The 19,453-nt window shown below is 40.6% G+C and overlaps 1 protein-coding gene across 4 annotated transcripts in view; it reads left to right on the top strand.

Annotated features, from left to right (window-relative positions):
• Positions 1-19,453, top strand: part of LOC122559051 (ras-specific guanine nucleotide-releasing factor 2) — a 244,258-nt gene that overhangs the window by 144,279 nt on the left and 80,526 nt on the right. For 2 of the 4 annotated variants that reach the window (XM_043708239.2, XM_087999797.1), the window contains 2 exons: positions 915-1,303; positions 16,918-16,980. In XM_043708239.2, the coding sequence (XP_043564174.2) occupies positions 915-1,303; positions 16,918-16,980 (452 nt within the window). The remainder of the gene's footprint in view (positions 1-914; positions 1,304-16,917; positions 16,981-19,453) is intronic. The other 2 variants (XM_087999794.1, XM_043708251.2) reach the window with 1 other exon arrangement.

The following is a 19,453-nucleotide window of genomic DNA, read 5'->3' as shown; positions in this document are numbered from 1 at the left end:
TTGAATTATAATTTTCAAGGATAATGTGCATCTTTTGGGGGAGGAGTGATTTTAACAGACGGTGCTATAAGGCTGTTTGAAAGTTTTAATATTTGATGCATATCATTTGAGTAGCCCATGCAATTTGAGGTTGGCTGCCAGCTGATTCAAGATTTACAGCTAAACTACCTTTTTGAGGAAGGGAACCTGGACTGAGAAACACAGAAGCTCTCCAACACATACCTTGTCTTCACTTCATTAAGCACCAAACAAGGGATTCTAGAGCTGTGTGCTCTATCACCATCACTCTCTCTCACATCATCTTCTGCATTTGTATTTACTGTGCTGGGTCTGAGCAACCAATGTTTTCCCCATTGGAAAGACTAAAATATACTGTAAAGGTGGTGCTTGAGAAATAACTACATTCCTATCGTTGTTCCCATCATCCTACATGACCCGATGAGTTGACAAAATCCAACCTCCCATTCCCAATCAGGTAATTTTCTAATGCTTTGTTCAAATGGTGGAACCCTTGCATAGAATATTATGATTCAATTGGTCCTGAAAGTTCCAAAAATTAATTTACGTTTAGAAAGAAATTACAGAGTATAAGCTTGCTCTACATTCAGGCTCACGCCACACAAATGATACAGTGCTGAATGAGCTCTCACTTTCTATTATGTCATTTAGAGCTAGTAAATTTAATTAGGAGATGCAATATTAGGAGTTGCTAACTATTGGTTTACCTGAATGTTGTATATTAAGCCAATCAGCAAGTCCAGAATAATCTACCAAGTAGTTTATGTGTGACTTATCTCAATTGTTTACGGTGACATTTAATTGTTAGCATTTGTATGGTGAGACATATCCTGGATTCCTATAGCTATTGATTTGCTTCAATTGTCCAATTCAATCCATTCCCTTTTCATTTGTAGGTCACTGGAACTGTTTTTTGCAACTAACCAAAGCAACAGATCTGAGCACATGAATGACGGAAAGTCTCCAAGATTGTGTCGAAAATTTTCTTCGCCACCTCCGCTGTCTCTTTCTCGGACATCTTCTCCTGTCAGAACTCGGAAACTTTCACTCAGCTCCCCTGTGAATTCTAGAATAGGAGTCCTTGATCTTTCCGCATCCTCCATTTCTAGTACTTCTACTTTTGCTTATAGCCCAGCTACCTCTCCACCTCCCCTAGCAAGCAAAACCCCACTGGATCTGAGCAAAGGTTCCTCGTCCCCAGATCAGTGCCCTCTGTCCACAGAGGAAAATTCAGAGCATCCCCGCATTGACATATGCAGCAAGTTAAGAAGAAGCATCAGGAGAGGTACAGAAAATTCTTCACTTACTTATTGTTGTGAGATTTGGACCCTTTTCTATGTTTGCCTACCTTTTCTGCTACATTTCTCTTCTAATTTCATATCCTTTGAGGTTACTTGCCAATGTTTATTCTCCTGATTATAGATTTTGTCGTTGCCTTTGTAGTTCCAAAAGAGAGAGGTTAGTAAATGGGTTAAGTTCAATTTTTAAAGAAAAAATATATTTCCCTACTTAGCTCTTCATTTACGTAATATAAACCACTTTGATTAGCACAGGGGATGGCTTGTATCTCCATGTACAAGGTTAAGCCTTACAGGGGGTGCACCTAAGAAAGGTGATGGCCTTTCCTCTCCCATCCAACTGATTCAACTGAAATAATCAAACATCCATTGAATGTAAGAATTAGGAGGAAGAGGAGGTTCTTGAATCTTCGAGTCTGCTGTGCTATTCAATAATCACAGATCATATTTTTATTTCAGTTTTGCTTTCCTACTTGATAATTCCCTTCATACCAAAAACGTACTGATCGTTGCCTGGAAATAAAAAGCTCAATGACAGAATATCTTTCGTACTCTGGGGTTGGGAACTACATTCCCTCTAACTTTTCTCGCTGCTGCATGAACCTCCAAAGACCATGCATAGCATTGGCTTCCACAGCTCAGGGGAAGCGTTGTTGTAAATTTCCAAGATTCGCAACTCCTTGAGTAAAGAAAGTTCTCCCCTCTCAAGTATGGCTGACTCCTTATTTTGAGACTCTTTTCAAGACTCCAAGTGACCTGTCATTCTTCCAGTTATATGGGATGTAGACTCAGTATACTTGATAAAGATTGAGTCTTCCTAATAAGACTGGTATAATCAATAAGCAATGTCCCAATACTACCTGGCTATCATAGAATCCCCGCAGTTTGGAAATAGGCCATTCAGCCCAACAAGTTCACACTGAGCAACCTGGCCAGACCCATACCCTTACCCTACAGGACCTGTAGATAAGACAGCTAACCTACACATCCATGAACGCTGGGTAATTTAGCATGGCCAAACCACCCAACTCACATATCTTTGGACTGTGAGAGGAAACTGGAGTACCCATCGGAAACACATGAAGACACAGGGAGAATGTGCTAACTCCACACAAACAGTCACCCAAGGTTAGGATTGAATGCAGATCCCTGGCACTGTGAGGCAGCAGTGCTGCCCTGCATCTAAGTATTGCTGAAAAAGGATATGTTGTGTAAAAGCTTTTTTGGTTTTATAAGAATTCATAAGAAATGCCAATGGAAATGGAAAACAACATTTTTAGTATAATTGGGAAGGATTCCACTCTACCAATCAGAGTGTATCAAAGTGAATCTTCCCTCGCCTCTCATATTGTATTAATGTTATGTCCCCTTTATGATAGTATTTCTTGCAAATTGTCAAGATGTGTGCAAGGCAAAAAGCTTTGACAACATGTCTTCTTTTCAGCAATACTAAAGTTATGCAGTACCAAATAACTATTTTTGATGGAGTTATCTGACAAACAGACTTGAGAAGTTATCCATAGACCTTAGAGACAGTTTACCATTTAACATAATTGGGAATGTGGAGGTGTTCAAGACTAAGACAGTCATGACATATCATGTTGAGAAAGAATACTCCTTTCCAGTAAGGTCTATCATTTTGTGACCTAACTGATAATGGAGAAATCCAGTAGCATTAATTAACAACAACTGACTGGCAGAATTTTCTTAGAATCACTCAGGAAATATTTAGGATAATTTTACAATTCTCATTTTCAGTACATTTTAACTAGCTTCATTTTAGCAATGTATAACCTATATTTGTATTGTTTCCATTGATTTTCATTAACTTTATGCTGGAGGTAGTTGAAGGCTAGTCAGAGGTCAATGGATAATTGCTAGTAAAGTGAAAAGAAAATAAGAGAGGCCCGCTGCTAGATTTTGGTGCTTTAACTCATTTATCATTTATTTGTGATTAAAACTTCAGTTTTTTGTTATCTTTTAATATTCTTAGGGCTCTTATGATGCAGTGGTAATGTCCCTACTCTAGATTCAGAGGCACAGGTTCAAGTCCCACCTGCTCCAGACGGGTGTAATAACATCTCTGAACAGGTTGACTATTAAAATAAGTTAAATAAAAAATAACATTCTGAGGGTTCTTGTGGTGCAGTGTAGTATTCCAAACTATAGGCCAGGAGGTCTGAGTTCAAATCCCAGCTGCTCCTGAAGTTTGTTGTACTATCTATGAACAGGTTTGTTAGAAAATATTTTTGAACATTCTGTCCAATTGGTTCCAAAATTTAAGGTAATCCTTATAGTATTACAATGCTGGTTCAAAGCTTTTAGAGGGAGGGAAACTTGGTGCTAATAAGTAACAATGTGAAAAACAGTGATATATCAACGTAACTATTGTCAAAAATTAGTTACATTTTAGATTTAAGAAGTTAAATAAACCACTTAAGAGATTAATTCACTGACTAACTTCACAGTCATTTATTGCCCCTGTCATTCAGGTACCATATCTAGGATGCTAGCTAATTTTTACAACATAATAATAGAACAAATGTCTTTTTTTTATTTGCTTTGATGTTTGAAAGGAATCTGGACCTTACCATTACTGACATTGTTACTCTTCATATCATGCAACTTGGGAGATATCTTTCTATGATGTAAGCAAGAGAATTTTATTTTGTAGTCGGTGGAATGGTATTCCAGATTTGATCTTTATTATTGTTTTCAAATTTGACATTTTTTTGAAGCGCTGGAGTTTATAGCAACCATAAAGCTGGATAAATCCCTAGGAGCTTACCAAGTACATCCCAGGACGCTGTGGGAAGGTGCGGAAGAAAATGCGAGGTGCCTAGTAGAAATATTTGTAACATCTATAATCATGAGTGAGGTTCTGGAGGATTAGAAGGTGGCTAATGTGCCTTTATTTAAGTGGGGTGGTATGGTGGCTCAGTGGTTAGCACTGCTGCCACATAATGCCAGGGGACCCAGGTTCAATTACCACATCGGGCAGCTGTCTGTGTGGAGTTTGCACATTAGTCAGGGGTAAATACAGGGTATGGGAATAGGTCTAGGTGGGTTACTCTTTGGAGGGTCAATGTGGACATGTTGGGCCAAAGGGCCTGCTTCCATTCTGTAGGGAATCTAATCAAAGGCTGTAAGGAGAAGCCTGAGAACTATACATCTATGAGCCTGACAATAGTGGTGAATAAGTTGTTGAAGCTGATTCTGAAAGATTGGATTTACATGCATTTAGAAAGACAAGGACTAATTAGAGATATCCAGCATGGTTTATCCAAGGGAAGTCATGTCTCTCAAAATTGATTGAGTTTTTTTAAGGAAATAACCAAAAAGATTGATGAGGGCAGAGTGGTAGATGTTGTTTATATGGACTTCAGTAAAACCTTTGACAAGGTTCCACATGGTCGACTAATTAGTAAGGTTAGATCACGGGATTCAGGGCAAACTTGTCAGTTGGATACAAAGTTAACTTGACATTAGGGGGTTGTTTTTTGGACTGCATGCCTGTGCCCAGCGGCTTTTCACGGGAATGAGTACTGGGTTCACTTTTGTTTGTCATTTAAATAAATGATTTGGGTGACAATATTGAAGGCATAGTAAGTACGTTTGCAGATGACAACAAAATTGGTGGTATATTGGACAGTAAAGAAGGTTATCTAAGATTACAAAGAGATCTTGATCATAGGGTTAAATGGGCTGAGAAGTGGCAGATGGAGTTTAATTTGGATAAATGCGAAGTAAGGCATTTTTGTAAAACAACAAGGGCAGGAGGGTATAAAAGACATTGGTGAGGCCTCTTCTGGAGTACTCTGAGCAGTTATGGCTGCCCTGCTATACAAAGGATATTATTAAATTGTAGAAGGTACAGAAAAGATTTACCAGCATGTTGCTGGGAATGGAGGGGTTGAGTTATAAAAATAAGCTGGATAAACTGGGATGTTTTTTCACTAGAGCGTTGGAGGTTGAACGGTATCCCTCTGGAGGTTTAGAAAATCATGAGGGGCATACATAGGGTGAATAGCAAAAGTCTTTTCCCTTGGATGGGCAAGTTCCAAACTAGGGGGCTTATTTTTAACGTAAGAGGAGAAATTTTTAAAAAGAATATGAGGGGCAACTTTTCTACACTGTGTGTGGAATGAACTACCCGAGGAAGTGGTACAGTTTCTACATTTCAAAGACATTTGGATAAGTACATGAATAGGGAAGGTTTAGAGCAATATGGGCCAAATGCAAGCAACTGGAATAAGTTTAATTTGGAAAAATGTTTGGCAAGCACAACTTGGACCGAAGGGTCTGTTTCCATGCTGTACGACTCTGGTTTATGTGCTGTGTCTTACTGCCTTACTATATTCTATTTTTGTCTCCCAAACCTGTGGTCACTTTTCTCAGAAGTCCATGTTTGAATCCCTTGAATCAGGCTTCCTTCCCTGTCACAGAACTGAAATTACTGTTCCAGAAAGTTGCAAATGCTAACCTACGGCAAGCTATCCCTCCTCATCTTATCCACAGCTTTTGACCAGGTTGACCACAAGACACAATCTTCTTCCAAAGTCTCTCCTTGCCCAATAGGGGGGCTTGTGATCATCTGATTCCGTTCATTCACAACCTCCCCCAACACCACCACCACCACCACCACCACCACTCTGACAAATTCATGCTCGACCACTTCCTATTTTTAACCAAAATGCTGCTCTTCTTTATCAACATCATTTCTTATGGCTCTCGCACTGTTTCTAATTTCTCTGACATTCAGTGCTGGATGAGAATAAATTTCCGTCAGCTAAGTACTGGGGAAAATAAAATATTTAAAATATTCAAAGACCCTTACCATAACCTTTGATCTTCACCACAAATTAGTCTCCTAACCACCAATCCCCATCCCTTTTCCAGGCAATAGCTTGAGGTAAAAATCTAACCATATGTAACTTGGTGCTGTATTTGACTGACAGATGACTCACTGACCACATATTTACTCCATCACCAAGACTCACTTCCAGCTCCATAACATCTTCCAACTTTATACCCTCAGCTACCCGAGTTTTTATTTCTATATTGAATATTCTAATGCCCTCCTGGCCAACATCCTTCCTTCCACCTTATACATACTTGAAGTTCATCCAAAATTCTGTTGTCTGCAATGTAACTAGGACAAAATCTACCTCAAAAAGTGATGGAGGCAGAATGATGTAAATGTTTGAAGTTGGAGGAAGATAGATTCTTGTAGGGCAATGGAATCAAATGTTACCAGCGGTCAGTGCAAATGTGGAACTCAGCACAAACAGATAAACTATGATCTAATTGAATAGCTGAGTTGGCAGAAGGACCGAATGGCCCACTTTTGCTTCTAGTTCCTGTGTTTGTATGCAAGTCCCATTAACCCCTCAACTCTGTGCTCACTGAGCGACGTTAATTCAGACCAGAAATAGCTCAGTTTAAAAATTCCCAGCCTTGTATTCCAATCCCTGTATTGTCTTGCTCCTCCTGATCTCTTCAATCTCCTCTAAACCTATAACCTTTCTGACATCTTTGCATTCCTCTCCTCCAATTCTGGTCTCTTGAGTATTCTGATTTCTATTTTTCCCTAATTTCATTTGATAATGCTCCAGTAAAACTCCTTAGAAAGTTTATGATCCCATGGTGCAGGCATAATTCAAAATAATCAAATTTACTGAAAGACCCACAAATGCAAAGTAAAATAAACAAGGTTCCACTTTTTATGACTTCTATTTTAATGTCAGAATCAGAACCGACATTAAACATTAACAGACAAATGACACTTTGTATAAAAAGTTCACCTTCATTTAAAATAGTTGATGTCACAGAGGTATGTGTTACATAATGACAGCAGCTGAGGCACTCCCTGTAAACTTGTGGCATGAGAGCGCTACTCAGTTCCGTGTCGTATTAGCATTTATTCGTGTGTGATATCTCCTATCCCCTATCTCCTTCTTGGTCTTGTCCTTTTTTGTCTGTGTAAATGCAACAGTTGCTGTTGCTTTGTTTATTCTTATGATGATTCCCAGTTATCCACCACACCATAGTATTTTAAACAATTCCATTTAAATTAACCATGAGTAGTTTAAATTATTGCTGGGAGCCTCGCTTAATTCCAAAAGGCGACAGACAAATTGTTCACTTCGAGACTGGTGTGAGAAACGCTGGCTGGTATATAGTGATTCCTCGAAGTTTACTTCAAAATGCATGGCCTCTTATTTTTGTCAAAGTATGATACCCATGAATTTATTCGCAATATTTCAAAAAGGACAGTCTGAGCTGTCTTTATGGTTTAGAAGGATCATTAATGGTAATTCTTGCCCCCACAACCATTCTAGAGTTTTAACCCCTGTAGTGGAGCATGTTACTGAGAGAAATGTTGGTCTATTATTGTATTAAGATTTTGATAGCATTATTATTTTTCTAAACATGCAGCTTTTCCATCAGCATTTTCATGAAGTCTAATCATATGCTTACAATGGAGATGAATTGTAGAAATATTTGCCTGAAATCTGAGAACCAAATAGTTATTTGAATGCTGATACAACTGAGCCCCAAAGAAAACCTTGCTTGATTGACAACTCTAGTTCTTTGACCCATGTTGTCAATCTCACAATGTTTATATAACCTCAAGGTTAAATCATTTCCAGTGCTTGCAGTTTCTTATACTGATACTTTAAAGGATCTGGAAGACTGTAGTAAGTGGAATGTCATGATCTAATTACTTTTTTTCACATTCTGTTGTCACTATAGTGTTCCGTTTCTGTGCACAGTGTATGGGATAAATGAGCGTGGAGGTCTTGTAGGTGAAAGTGAGGACTGCAGATGCTGGAGATTAGAGTTGAAAGTGTGGTGCTGGAAAAGCACAGCAGGTCAGACAGCATCTGAGAAGCAGGAAAATCAGGCCTCATTCCTGATGAAGGGTTCTTGCCTGAAACATGGAAGTCTTGTAGCCTGGTACAGGGGATGAGTCATGGGGGTGAATAGCCTGTTATGAGAAACCATTGGCAATGGATGGAGGGAATTGCCTGGCATCAGCAGCATGAAGAGCCATAAATTGGGACAAAGTCTGGCATAGAGATAGTGAGGGCCAAAAGGAAGTGAATGGGGCAGTTTGGTTGTCAGAGGAGGATTTTTTTAACTTAGCATTCATAATTTTCTTCATGTAATCTATGATTCACAAGATTGCTGAGGTTTCATGAGCCCTTTAAAGCTGGCTGGACTCCATGGAAGTTGTAGAGGACTCAGAATTGTCTTTCTCCTGAATAGAACAGTCAGGTCAGGAGTTCCAGGTCTGGTTTGTAACCTGAACCAGCGCACACCCTTACAACACATACCAGAGAATCAGGAACCCTGGAATGGTGTCAGGAACCCTGGAATTAGGACCCACCACTATTATTAAAGGGCTCCCATGTCCATTCTGGCTGAGTAAAGATCAAGGTTGAACATTCTTCAAAGTGATACAGAGAGGATAGACGACGCAGCAAAAATTTAGCAGGTAGTGTATAATGAGGGAAAGTGTGACGTTAGCCATTTTGGCAGGAAGCATAGAAAAGCAGCATGTTTCTTTTTAGAAAGAAAGAGATTTCAGAAGGATCTGGGTGTCCTTTTACAAGATCACATAAAATTAGCATGCATGTAAGAATAAATAATTAGGGAAAGGCAAAAGGAATTTTGTTCTTTACTGGAAGGGGCTACGTTCTAAAAGTAGGGAATTCTTGGTGAGACCACACCAAGAATATTGTGTGCAGTTTTGATCTCCATTCTTTAAGGAGGGAGATAGTTGTCTTGGAAGCAATCCAACAATGGTTTACGAGGGAGAATCCTGCAAGATTGCCTTGTGAGGAATTGTTGAGCAAGTTGGATCTATACTCTTATTAAAACATAGAAAATTCTGAAGTTTTTTTTTACTTTTTTCACTGGAAATGGACATCACTGTAGGCTGTCATTTATTGTCCAAGTCTAATTTTTCTTTAGAATCTGTTTGTGGTGATAGGGTATTTACTAAGATGATGTTTGCTCTTGATAGAGGAATCTAGAACTAAGGGATACAAATTAAAAATAAGATGTTCCTCATTAAACACTAAAATGTCTTTTCTCATTGGGTTATTACTCCTTAGAACACTTTTCCATAGAGACTAATGGAGCCGGGTCATTGAATCTATTCAATGTTGAATTAGACAGTTTTTGATCAAGAAGAGAGTTAAGGATTACGTAGGGCAGGCAGGAAAGTACAGTTAAGGCCATATTTTGATTGACTTTGCTTTTTAGTGAATGGCAGAGCAGGCTCAAAGGGCTAAATAGTCTACTTCTGCTATTTCTGATCTACTTAAGGAATTAGAATAAACTAACAAAACCAAATATTTGCCTTTTGTACCAAATTTCCAATATCATGTTTTGCACCAAACCTTGCAATGTACTATAGTTGAAAAGTGTGGTGCTAGAAAAGCACAGCAGATCAGGCAGGATCCTGATGAAGGGCTTATGCCTGAAACGTTGACTCTCCTGCTCATCAGATGCTGCCTGACCTGCTTTGCTTTTCTAGTGCCACGCGTTTCGATTCTGACTCTCCAGAATCTGCAGTCCTCACTTTCTCCTTGCAATGTACTTTAGCCATATTTGCAAATGATACAAAAATAGGTGGAAAGACAAGTTGTGAGGATCACTCAAACAGTCTGCAGAGTGATATAGACAGGTTAAGTGAGTGGACAAAAACTTGGGAGATAGATTATAAGGTGGGGAAATGTGAGGTCATGCACTTTGGTATGAAGAATAGAGGAGCTGAATTTTATTTAAATGGAGAAAGATTGCAGGAAGCTACATAACAGATGAGTTGAGAAATCCTCATCCATGAATCACAAAAAGCTAACATCCAAGTTCAAAGGTAATGGGGAAGGCAATTTTTATGTTGGCCTTTTATACTCCATTCCTTTTGAAATAAAAAGTGTGAAGGTGTTGTTAAACTATGTCTGGCACTCGTCAGACCACAGTTTTGGGGTCTTCTCCAAGGCTTTGGAGACAATCCAGAGAAGGTTCATTTGGCTCAAAACAGGTCTGGAGGGACTGTATTATGAGGAAAGGTTGAGTACATTTGGATCTGTACTTGAAATATAGAAGAATGAGAGGTGACGTTATTGAAACATATAAGCTCCTTAGAGGTAAAAATGAAAATTGTTTTTACACAGCGCCTGTGGGAAGAAAGCAGAGTTAACATTTTGATTTACGTGATGGTAGGAAGCAGAAGGGAACAGTGGAAGGATGCTTGTCGGGCACCATGCCTGTGACTAGTGATGTGCCTCAGGGGTCGATGCTGGGCCCATTGCTGTTTGTTATTTATATCAATGACTTGGATGAGAATGTACAAGAAATGATTGGTAAGTATGCAGATGACATTAAAATAGGAGGTATCGTGGATTGTGAGGAAGATTATCAGAAATTACAGCAGGACGTTGATCAGCTGGGGAAGTGGGCTGAGAAATGGCAAATGGAATTTAATATGTGAGGTCTTGCATTTTGGTAAGTCAAATCAATATGGAGTTTCATGGTGAATGGTAGGGCTTTAATAAGGAGTGTATGGAACAGAGGGACCTTGGAATTCAGGTGCACGGTTCTCTAAAAGTGGACTCACAGGTATACAGGGCATTGAAGAAGGCTTTTGGCACACAGGCCTTCATCAGTCAGGGCATTGACTATAGAAATTGGGAAGTTATGTTGCAGTTGTTCAGGAGGATAGATCAAGTGAAACCTTAGAAGAGTATAAAGGCAGTAGGTGTATACTTTAGAGGGAAATCAGGATGGCAAAAGGGGACATAAGATAGCTTTGGCAAATAGAATTAAGGAGAATCCAAAGGGTTTTTACAAATATGTTAAGGACAAAAGGGTAACTAGGGAGAAAATAGGGCCCCTCAAAGATCAGCAAGGCGGCCTTTGTGTGGAGCCACAGAAAATGGGGGAGATACTAAACGGGTATTTTGCATCAGCATTTACTGTGGAAAAGGATTTGGAAGATATAGAGTGTAGGGAAACAGATGGTGACACCTTGCAAAATGTCCAAAATACAGAGGATGAAGTGCTGGATGTCTTGAAACGTATAAAGGTGGATAAATCACCAGGACTTGATCAGGTGTACCCTATAACTCTGTGGGAAGCTAGCGAAGTGATTGGTGGGCCTCTTGCTGAGATATTTGTATCATCGATAGTCACAGGTGAGGAACCGGAAGACTGGAGGTTGGCAAACGTGGTGCCACTGTTTAAGAAGGGTGGTAAGGACAAGCCAGGGAACTATAGACCAGTGAGCCTGACGTCAGTGGTGGGCAAGTTGTTGGAGGGAATCCTGAGGGACAGGATGTACATGTACTTGGAAAGGCAAGGACTGATTAAGGATGGTCAACATGGCTTTGTGCATGGGAAATCATGTCTTGCAACTTGATTGAGTTTTTGAAGAATTAACAAAGGGGATTGATGAGGGTAGAGTGGTAGATGTGATCTAAATGGACTTCAGTAAGGCGTTCAACAAGGTTCCCCATGGGAGACTGATTAGCAAGGTTAGATCTCATGGAATACAGGGAGAACTAGCCATTTGGATACAGAACTGGCTCAAAGGTAGAAGACAGAGGGTGGTGGTGGAGAATTGTTTTTCAGACTGAAGGCCTGTGACCAGTGGAGTGCCACAAGGATCGGTGCTGGGTCCTCTACTTTTTGTTATTTACATATATGATTTGGATCTGAGCATAAGAGGTACAGTTAGTAAGTTTGCAGATGACACCAAAATTGGAGGTGTAGTGGACAGAGAAGAGGGTTACCTCAGATTACAACAGCATCTTGACCAGATGGGCCAATGGGCTGAGAAGCGGTAGATGGAGTTTAATTCAGATAAATGCGAGGTACTGCATTTTGGGAAAGCAAATCTTAGCAGTACTTATACACTTAATGGTAAGTTGCTGGGGAGTGTTGCTGAACAAAGAGACCTTGGAGTGCAGGTTCATAGCTCCTTGAAAGTGGAGTCACAGGCAGGTAGGATAGTGAAGAAGGCATTTGGTATGCTTTCCTTTATTGGTCAGAGTTGAGTACAGGAGTTGGGAGGTCACATTGCAGCTGTACAGGACATTGGTTAGGGCACTGTTGGAATATTTTGTGCAATTCTGGTCTCCTTCCTATCGGAAAGATGTTGTGAAACTTGAAAGGGTTCAGAAAAGATTTACAAGGATGTTGCCAGGGTCGGAGGATTTGAGCTGTTGGGAGAGGCTGAATAGGCTCGGGCTGTTTTTCCCGGAGCTTCGGAGGCTGAGGGGTGACCTTATAGAGGTTTATAAAATTATGAGAGGCATGGATAGGATAAATAGACAAAGTCTTTTCCCTGGGTGGGGGAGTCCAGAACTAGAGGGCATAGGTTTAGGGTGAGAGGGGAAAGATATAAAAGAGACCTAAGGGGCAACTTTTTCATGCAGAGGGTGAGATGTGTTTAGAATGAGCTCCCAGAGGACGTGGTGGAGGCTGGTACAATTGCAATGTTTAAGAAGCGTTTGGATGGGTGTATGAATAGGAAGGGTTTGGAGGGATATGGGCCGGGTGCTGGCAGGTGGGACTAGATTTGGTTGGGATATCTGGTCAGCATGGATGGGTTGGACTGAAGGGTCTGTTTCCATGCTGTACATCTCTATGACTATGACTCTGTGACCTTGGTAAGGCCGCACTTGAAGTATTGTGTTCAGTTTTGGCCACCTTGCTATAGGAAAGACTTTATTAAACTGAAAAGAGTGCAGTATAAATTTACAAGTATGTTGCCAGGACTCAACAGTCTGAGTTATAGAGAGAGGTTGGACAAGCTAGGACTGTTTTTCTTTAAAGCGTAAGAAACTGAAGGAGGATAATTTATAGAAGTGTGTAAGATCATGAGAGGCATGAATAGGGTGAATACACTCAGTCTTTTTTCCCCAGTGTTGGGCAATCAAGGACTAGAGACATCAGTTTAAGTTTAGAGGGGAAAGAATAAAAGGGAACCTGAGGGGCAACTCTTTCACATAGAATGTGGTACGCATATGGAATGAGCTGACAGTGGAAGTGGTTGAGGTGGGTAATTAACCACATTTAAAAGGCATTTGGACAAATACATGGATAGGAAAGAATTAGAAGGATAGAGCCAAATGGGGTTAGCATTGATGGACAGTTTGACGGCATGGACCAGTTTGGGACAAAGTACCTGTCTCCATGCTGTGGGACTCTTTGACTCTATAACTTTGAGACCACTGATTCTTCATCAGAACTATTAGTACAGAAATAAAAGCAGATGGTAAACAATGAGGTTATGGATAACAGGCCAGGACAGAAGAAAGGCTGATTAAGTGATAATAAAGACTAAGAGTAGAAAATGTGTTAGTTGTGCTGAATGTAAGCAATATAATGTGATAATGAACCTAGAATTATGTAGGAATGTGTGATTGTGCTAAAAGCAACCCATGTCATAACAGGACTGTCTGTGGAGGGGGTAAAAAAACATGTTGGATGGAACCAAGCTCGATTTCCCATCCCCTCCCTTGTCAGCATTCTGCAGGAATCATTTCCTCTGGGACACCCTGGTCCACTCCTCCTCCATTCTCAATGTCTCCTCGTACTCCTATGGCACCTTCCCATGTAATCACAGAAAGTATAATTCCTGTCCTTTTATTTCCTCTCTCTTCACCATGTATCTTACAGGTGATGCAGTGACTTACCTGTCCTTCAATCTATCTACTGGATTCCTGAAGAAGGGCTCATGCCCAAAATGTCAATTCTCCTGCTCCTTGGATGCTGCCTGACCTGCTGCATTTTTCCAGCAACATATTTTCAGCTCTGATCTCCAGCATCTGCAGTCCTCACTTTCTCCTTCAATCTATCTAGTCTACTGCATTTGCTGTTCATCATGCAGTCACCTGTACACTGAGGAAATGAAATGCAGACTGGGTGACTGCTTTGCAGAGCACCTTTGTCTGGAAAAATCACCCAGAGCTTCAAGTTACCTGCTACTTCAACCGTGTTCTCATGCCAACATTTCTGTGGCAGGTCTGCTGCAGTGTTCCAACGAACCTCAGTGCAAACTTGAAGAACAACACCTCACCTTTTACTCAGGGGTCCTGTGGCCTCTAGTTCAATAACTTTAGAGCCTGATTCTATCCTTCCATTTTTTAAAAACCCACCTCACACCCTGTTATGACATAGGTTTGTTTTAACACAATCACCCATTCTCACATACTCGTTGGCCCATTATATGGGTTGCATTCAGCAAAGCTAACCCATTTTCTCACTCTTAGCTCTATTATCACTTATTCAGCTTTTCTTCTAGCTTGAGTGCTATCCCTTTACTTAATCTTCTTTTTTACATACCCTTTCACATCTCCCTCTCTCGCTGGGCTCTATTTCTACCAATCTGCTCACCTCTTCCCTCTACCTCCCTGCTTTTGCATTTTGGCTTCAGCACAAATATCACTATTTCCTTGCTACGAGCAGTCCTGATGAAGAGTCATTGGACTCAAAATGTTAACTCTGTTTTCGCCCACACATGCTGCTGGGCCTGCTGTCTCACCAGCAATTTCTAGTTTTGTTTCTGATCTCTAGCATCTGCAGCTTTGTTAAAATTCTTAAAGGACTTGACAGGACTGATGCGGAAAGGTTGTTTTCCTTTGTGAGAGAGTGTAAAAGCAAAGGGCATAATCTCAGAATAAGGGTTGCACATTTAAGACATTGATGATGAGAAACAAAAACAGAATAAGCTGGCGAAAGACAGCAGGTCCAGCAGCATCTGTAGAGAGGAAATGGAGTTTTAAGTGCAGTGACACTTTAGCAGAACTCTGTTTTCTCCCCCCATTTACTGCCAGAACTGCTGTATATCTCCATCACACTCTGTTATTGTTTCAGATTTCCAGTATCCCCATTTCTTTGTCTTTTTTTTTAAAGAGATGAGGAGGTATTTATTTCCTGATGTTGTCAATCTATATAAATGACTTGGATGTGAATATAGAAAGTATGATTAGCAAGTTTGCTGATGACACCAAAATTGGTGGTGTAGTAGTCAGGGAAGAAGGGTATGTCAAAGTACAATGGAACCTGGATTAGGTGGGCCAATGAACTGAGGAGTGGCAGATGGACTTCACTCTAGTTAAATGTGAGGTGCTCCATTTTGTTAGGGCAAATTAAGGCAGGACTTTTACACGTAATGATAAGGTCTTGCTGAACAAAGGGATCTTGGAGTGCAGGTTTATAGTTCCTTGAAAGTGGATTTGCAGGTAGACAGGATAGTGAAGGAGGTGTTTGGTACACTTGCCTTTACTGGTCAGTGCGTTGAATATATGAGTTGGAAGGTCATGTTGTGGCTGTACAGGACATTGGTTAGGCCACTTTTGGACTACTGCATTCAATTTTGGTCCCTCTGCAACAGGAAAGTTGTTGTGAAGCTTGAGAGGGTTTAGAAATGATTTACAAGGATGTTGCCTTGAGCTACAGGGAGAGGCTGAATAGTTTGGGGCTATTTTCCCTGGAGCATCGGAGGCTGAGAGGTGATCATATATAAGTTTATAAATTCATGAGGGGCATGGATAGGGTGAATAGTCAAGGTAGAGGGCATAGATTTAAGGTGAAAAACTAAAGATTTATAAGGGATCTAAAAGGCAACTTTTTCATGCAGAGTGAGGTGTGTAAATGGAATGAGCTGCTAGTGGAAATGGTGGAAGTGGGTACAATTACAATATTTAAAAGTCATCTGGATGGATATATGAATAGGAAGGGTTTAGAGGAAAATGAGTGAAATATTGGCAAATGGGATAACTGTTCAATGTGGATGAGCTGACCAAAGAGTGTATTTCTGTGCTGTACATCTCTATGACTCTAATCTGGGGAATTCTTTACTGCAGAGGGCTGTCAAGCTTGTGTTGTTAAATGCATTCAGGGCTGAGATGATAATATTTTGAATCATAGAAGCCCCTACAGTGCGAAAGCAGGCCATTCAGCCCATCAACTCAAACCAACCTGCATCCCATCCAGACCCTGTCCTATCCCTCTGACTCCACATTTCCCATGGTTAACCCACCTCGCCTGCATATCCAGAGTTGCTATGGCCAATTTAGCATAGCCAATTCACCTAACCTGCAAATGTTTAGACTGTGGGAGGAAACTGGAGCACCCAGAGGAAACAGAAGCAGACACTGGGAGAATGTGCAAACTCCACATAGACAGTCACTCAAAGGTGGAATTGAACCCAGGTTCCTGGAGGTGTGAGGCAGCAATACTAACCTCTGAGCCATCATGCCGCCACAGGAAGGGAATCAAAGGTTAGGGAGAAAAGGCAAGGCAGTGGAGTTTAGGATTATCAGATCAGCATTGAATAGTGAAGCAGTTGGTGAGCTAAATGCTTCACTTCTACTCCTGTGTTTTATGATCTTATGTTTCTCTAGCTGACATGATTGAATCATCCTTTATGTTTTCATCGCAGTGAGTGATAATGTGTTTCCTTTTTATTCGCACATAAGCACTTAAATATTTATGGTAAAAAAAATCTAAAGTTCTTGAAAAAGATGTGCAGACTGTTGGTTTTAAAAAGAAATTAATACTTCACACTTGGCATACTCAGGGCTACGGCAGAAATATTATATTAGAAACATTCCCCTCAGCCAGCAGCTGCTAAGACTTAATGGTAAGCTGTGTCGATGAACCTTAGATAAGGCACTCAAAGTAGTTGGACTGCACATAGGAGAGAGCTAAAGCTAGATCCCAATGATGGAGGTCAGGTGCATCTATAGACTAATGAAGCTTTAGTTTCTTGGTTTGTGGTATCATGGTGAATTTTATCAGGGCTTCTTCTGTTTGGCTACGAGCAGAGTTCTGCCAAAACCCTGTTCGAACCAATAGAACAAAAGAAGACTCAATGGAATTCATTCCCATGGTTTCAGTCTCCTGATTGGATTGGTGCCTTATAATCTGTACAGCGGAGTGAATATTCCCAATGCTTATTTTCACATACGATCGACTGTGTAAAATTAGTAGTATGTCCTGGGGAGAAAAAAAGTAATATTTTCCATAAAATCAATATTGCTTGAGGCTATGCATTTTTAATCAGCATCGGGAACAAAACACTACAATAGCAGGATGAAGAATTATGCTGGAAATTCACTCCCTGAAATGTATTATAATGCAGGCAGTGATCGAACTGTAGGGTTCAAATGACAAACAAATTGCTTTCATGGTAGGATATCATTTGAACTCCTCAATGTGATTACAGCCTTGCAATTCACTGAGGGGTGCTGACAATTTCTCCTTGCATTAGTTTATTACTCTGTTCTCAAATGCATTGTAAACTAAAAGTGTGGATTTTCTGGCTGCTTATTCCACCATTTGGGATCATCCTCATTGTTAGATCAAGTCCCAGGAAAATGCCAGGTGGTGTTTTTATTGTAGCTTTTCAAATTGGGACTTTGCAGTAATAAGCAATATCATAGATGTAGTGGATAGTGCATAGAAAATTACATTAATTTCTTAGAGACCCTGGTGACATTTTTTGAGCCATTTTTCAAATTTCTTTGAAATTAAACTAGTCTGTAAATGGAGACAATATACATACAACCCCTATTCATTAAGCAGCTATACATTGGTTTTTAACAGTGTGTATCCAGCTTGCTAACTTAAATAGAGGTCTTCTATTACGCAGTTTGATTTTTGACTTGGAGATTGCATTGGTTGTACACTTAGGAAGCTATCAAGACTTATAATTCTTTCAGTGACTTCTTTGAATACAATGAACAATCACTAAGATCAGGAAACTTTCGTGTGATTGATAATTCAGTGCAGCTTCCTCGAATTTATTAGATTGGTTTATTTATTTGCAAGTGGCTTCCTCAGCTCACAGCTTCTTTTTCTTGCTTGTTCATTTGCCTGATAACTTCTATGTTATTCTCTTGTGGACATGGATGTGGCTTGTTAGATCAATTTTTATTGTTCACCCTGTAGTTACTCTTGAGAATTTACTCTTGGTGGTGAGCTGCATTCTTGATCCACTGCAGTTCATGTTTTATAGGTAGACCTACAAAGCTGTTAAGAAAGAAGTTGTAGGATTTTGTCACAACAATGCTGAAGGGACAATAATCTATTCCCAAGTTAGGATGGTGAGTCGCTTGGGATGGAAGATGCAGGTGGTGGTATTCTCATGTATCTGCTGCTTTTGTCCCTTGTCCTACTAGATGGAAGTTGTTATGGATTTGGAAGGTGCTGTTGGAGGACCTTCGGTGAATTTCTGCTGTGCATCTTGTAGATGGTACACTTCGACTACTGAGTGTTCATGGTGGTGAGAGTGGATGTTTGTGAATATGATGCCAATCAAGTTGGCTTCTTTGTCCTGGATGGTGTCAAGCTTCTTGAGTGTTGTTGGAGTTGCACCTATCCAGGAAATGGGGAATATTCCATCACACTCTCGACTTGTGCCTTGTAGGTGCTGGACAGGTTTTAGGAAGTCAGGAAGTGAGTTATTCACTGCAGTATTCCTTGCCTTTGACCTGCTTTTGTAGCCACTGTGTTTATATGTTCAGCTCAGTTTACAGTTTCAGGATTTTAATAGACGGGGATTCAATGGTGCTAACACTGAATTTCAAGGGATGGTGGTTAGAATGTTTCTTGCCTGGTGAATAGTCTTCAGAATCCTTAAGGGGGAGGGTGTGCAGCCAGAAGTCGTGGTGCACATTGGCACCAATGACATAGGTAGGAAGAGGGGTGGGGAGGTCATTCAGGAGCTCAGGGAGTTAGGCTGGAAGCTAAAAGCTAGGACGGACAGAGTCGTCATCTCTGGGTTGTTGCTGGTGCCACGTGACAGTGAGGCAAGGAATAGGGACAGAGTGCAGTTAAACATGTGGCTGCAAGGATGGTGTAGAAGGGAGGGCTTCAGGTATTTGGACAATTAGACTGCATTCTGGGGAAGGTGGGACCTGTACAAGCAGGACGGGTTGCACCTGAACCAGAAGGGCACCAATATCCTGGGAGGTAGGTTTGCTAGCACTCTTCGGGGGGGTTTAAACTAATTTGACAGGGGGATGGGATCTGGACTTGTAGTCCAGCAAGTAGGTTAGCTGTTTTTCAGGTTGTCCAAGAATGTAGGGAGGCTGTGGAGAAGGTAGCATTGA

Source organism: Chiloscyllium plagiosum, unplaced genomic scaffold (genome assembly GCF_037043375.1).
Source record: "Chiloscyllium plagiosum isolate Xiang-an unplaced genomic scaffold, Cpla_swu_hap1 HiC_scaffold_2, whole genome shotgun sequence".
Classification (NCBI taxonomy): domain Eukaryota; kingdom Metazoa; phylum Chordata; class Chondrichthyes; order Orectolobiformes; family Hemiscylliidae; genus Chiloscyllium; species Chiloscyllium plagiosum.
Note: the sequence above shows the minus strand (reverse complement) of the source record. Positions and strands in the feature narration are given on the sequence as shown.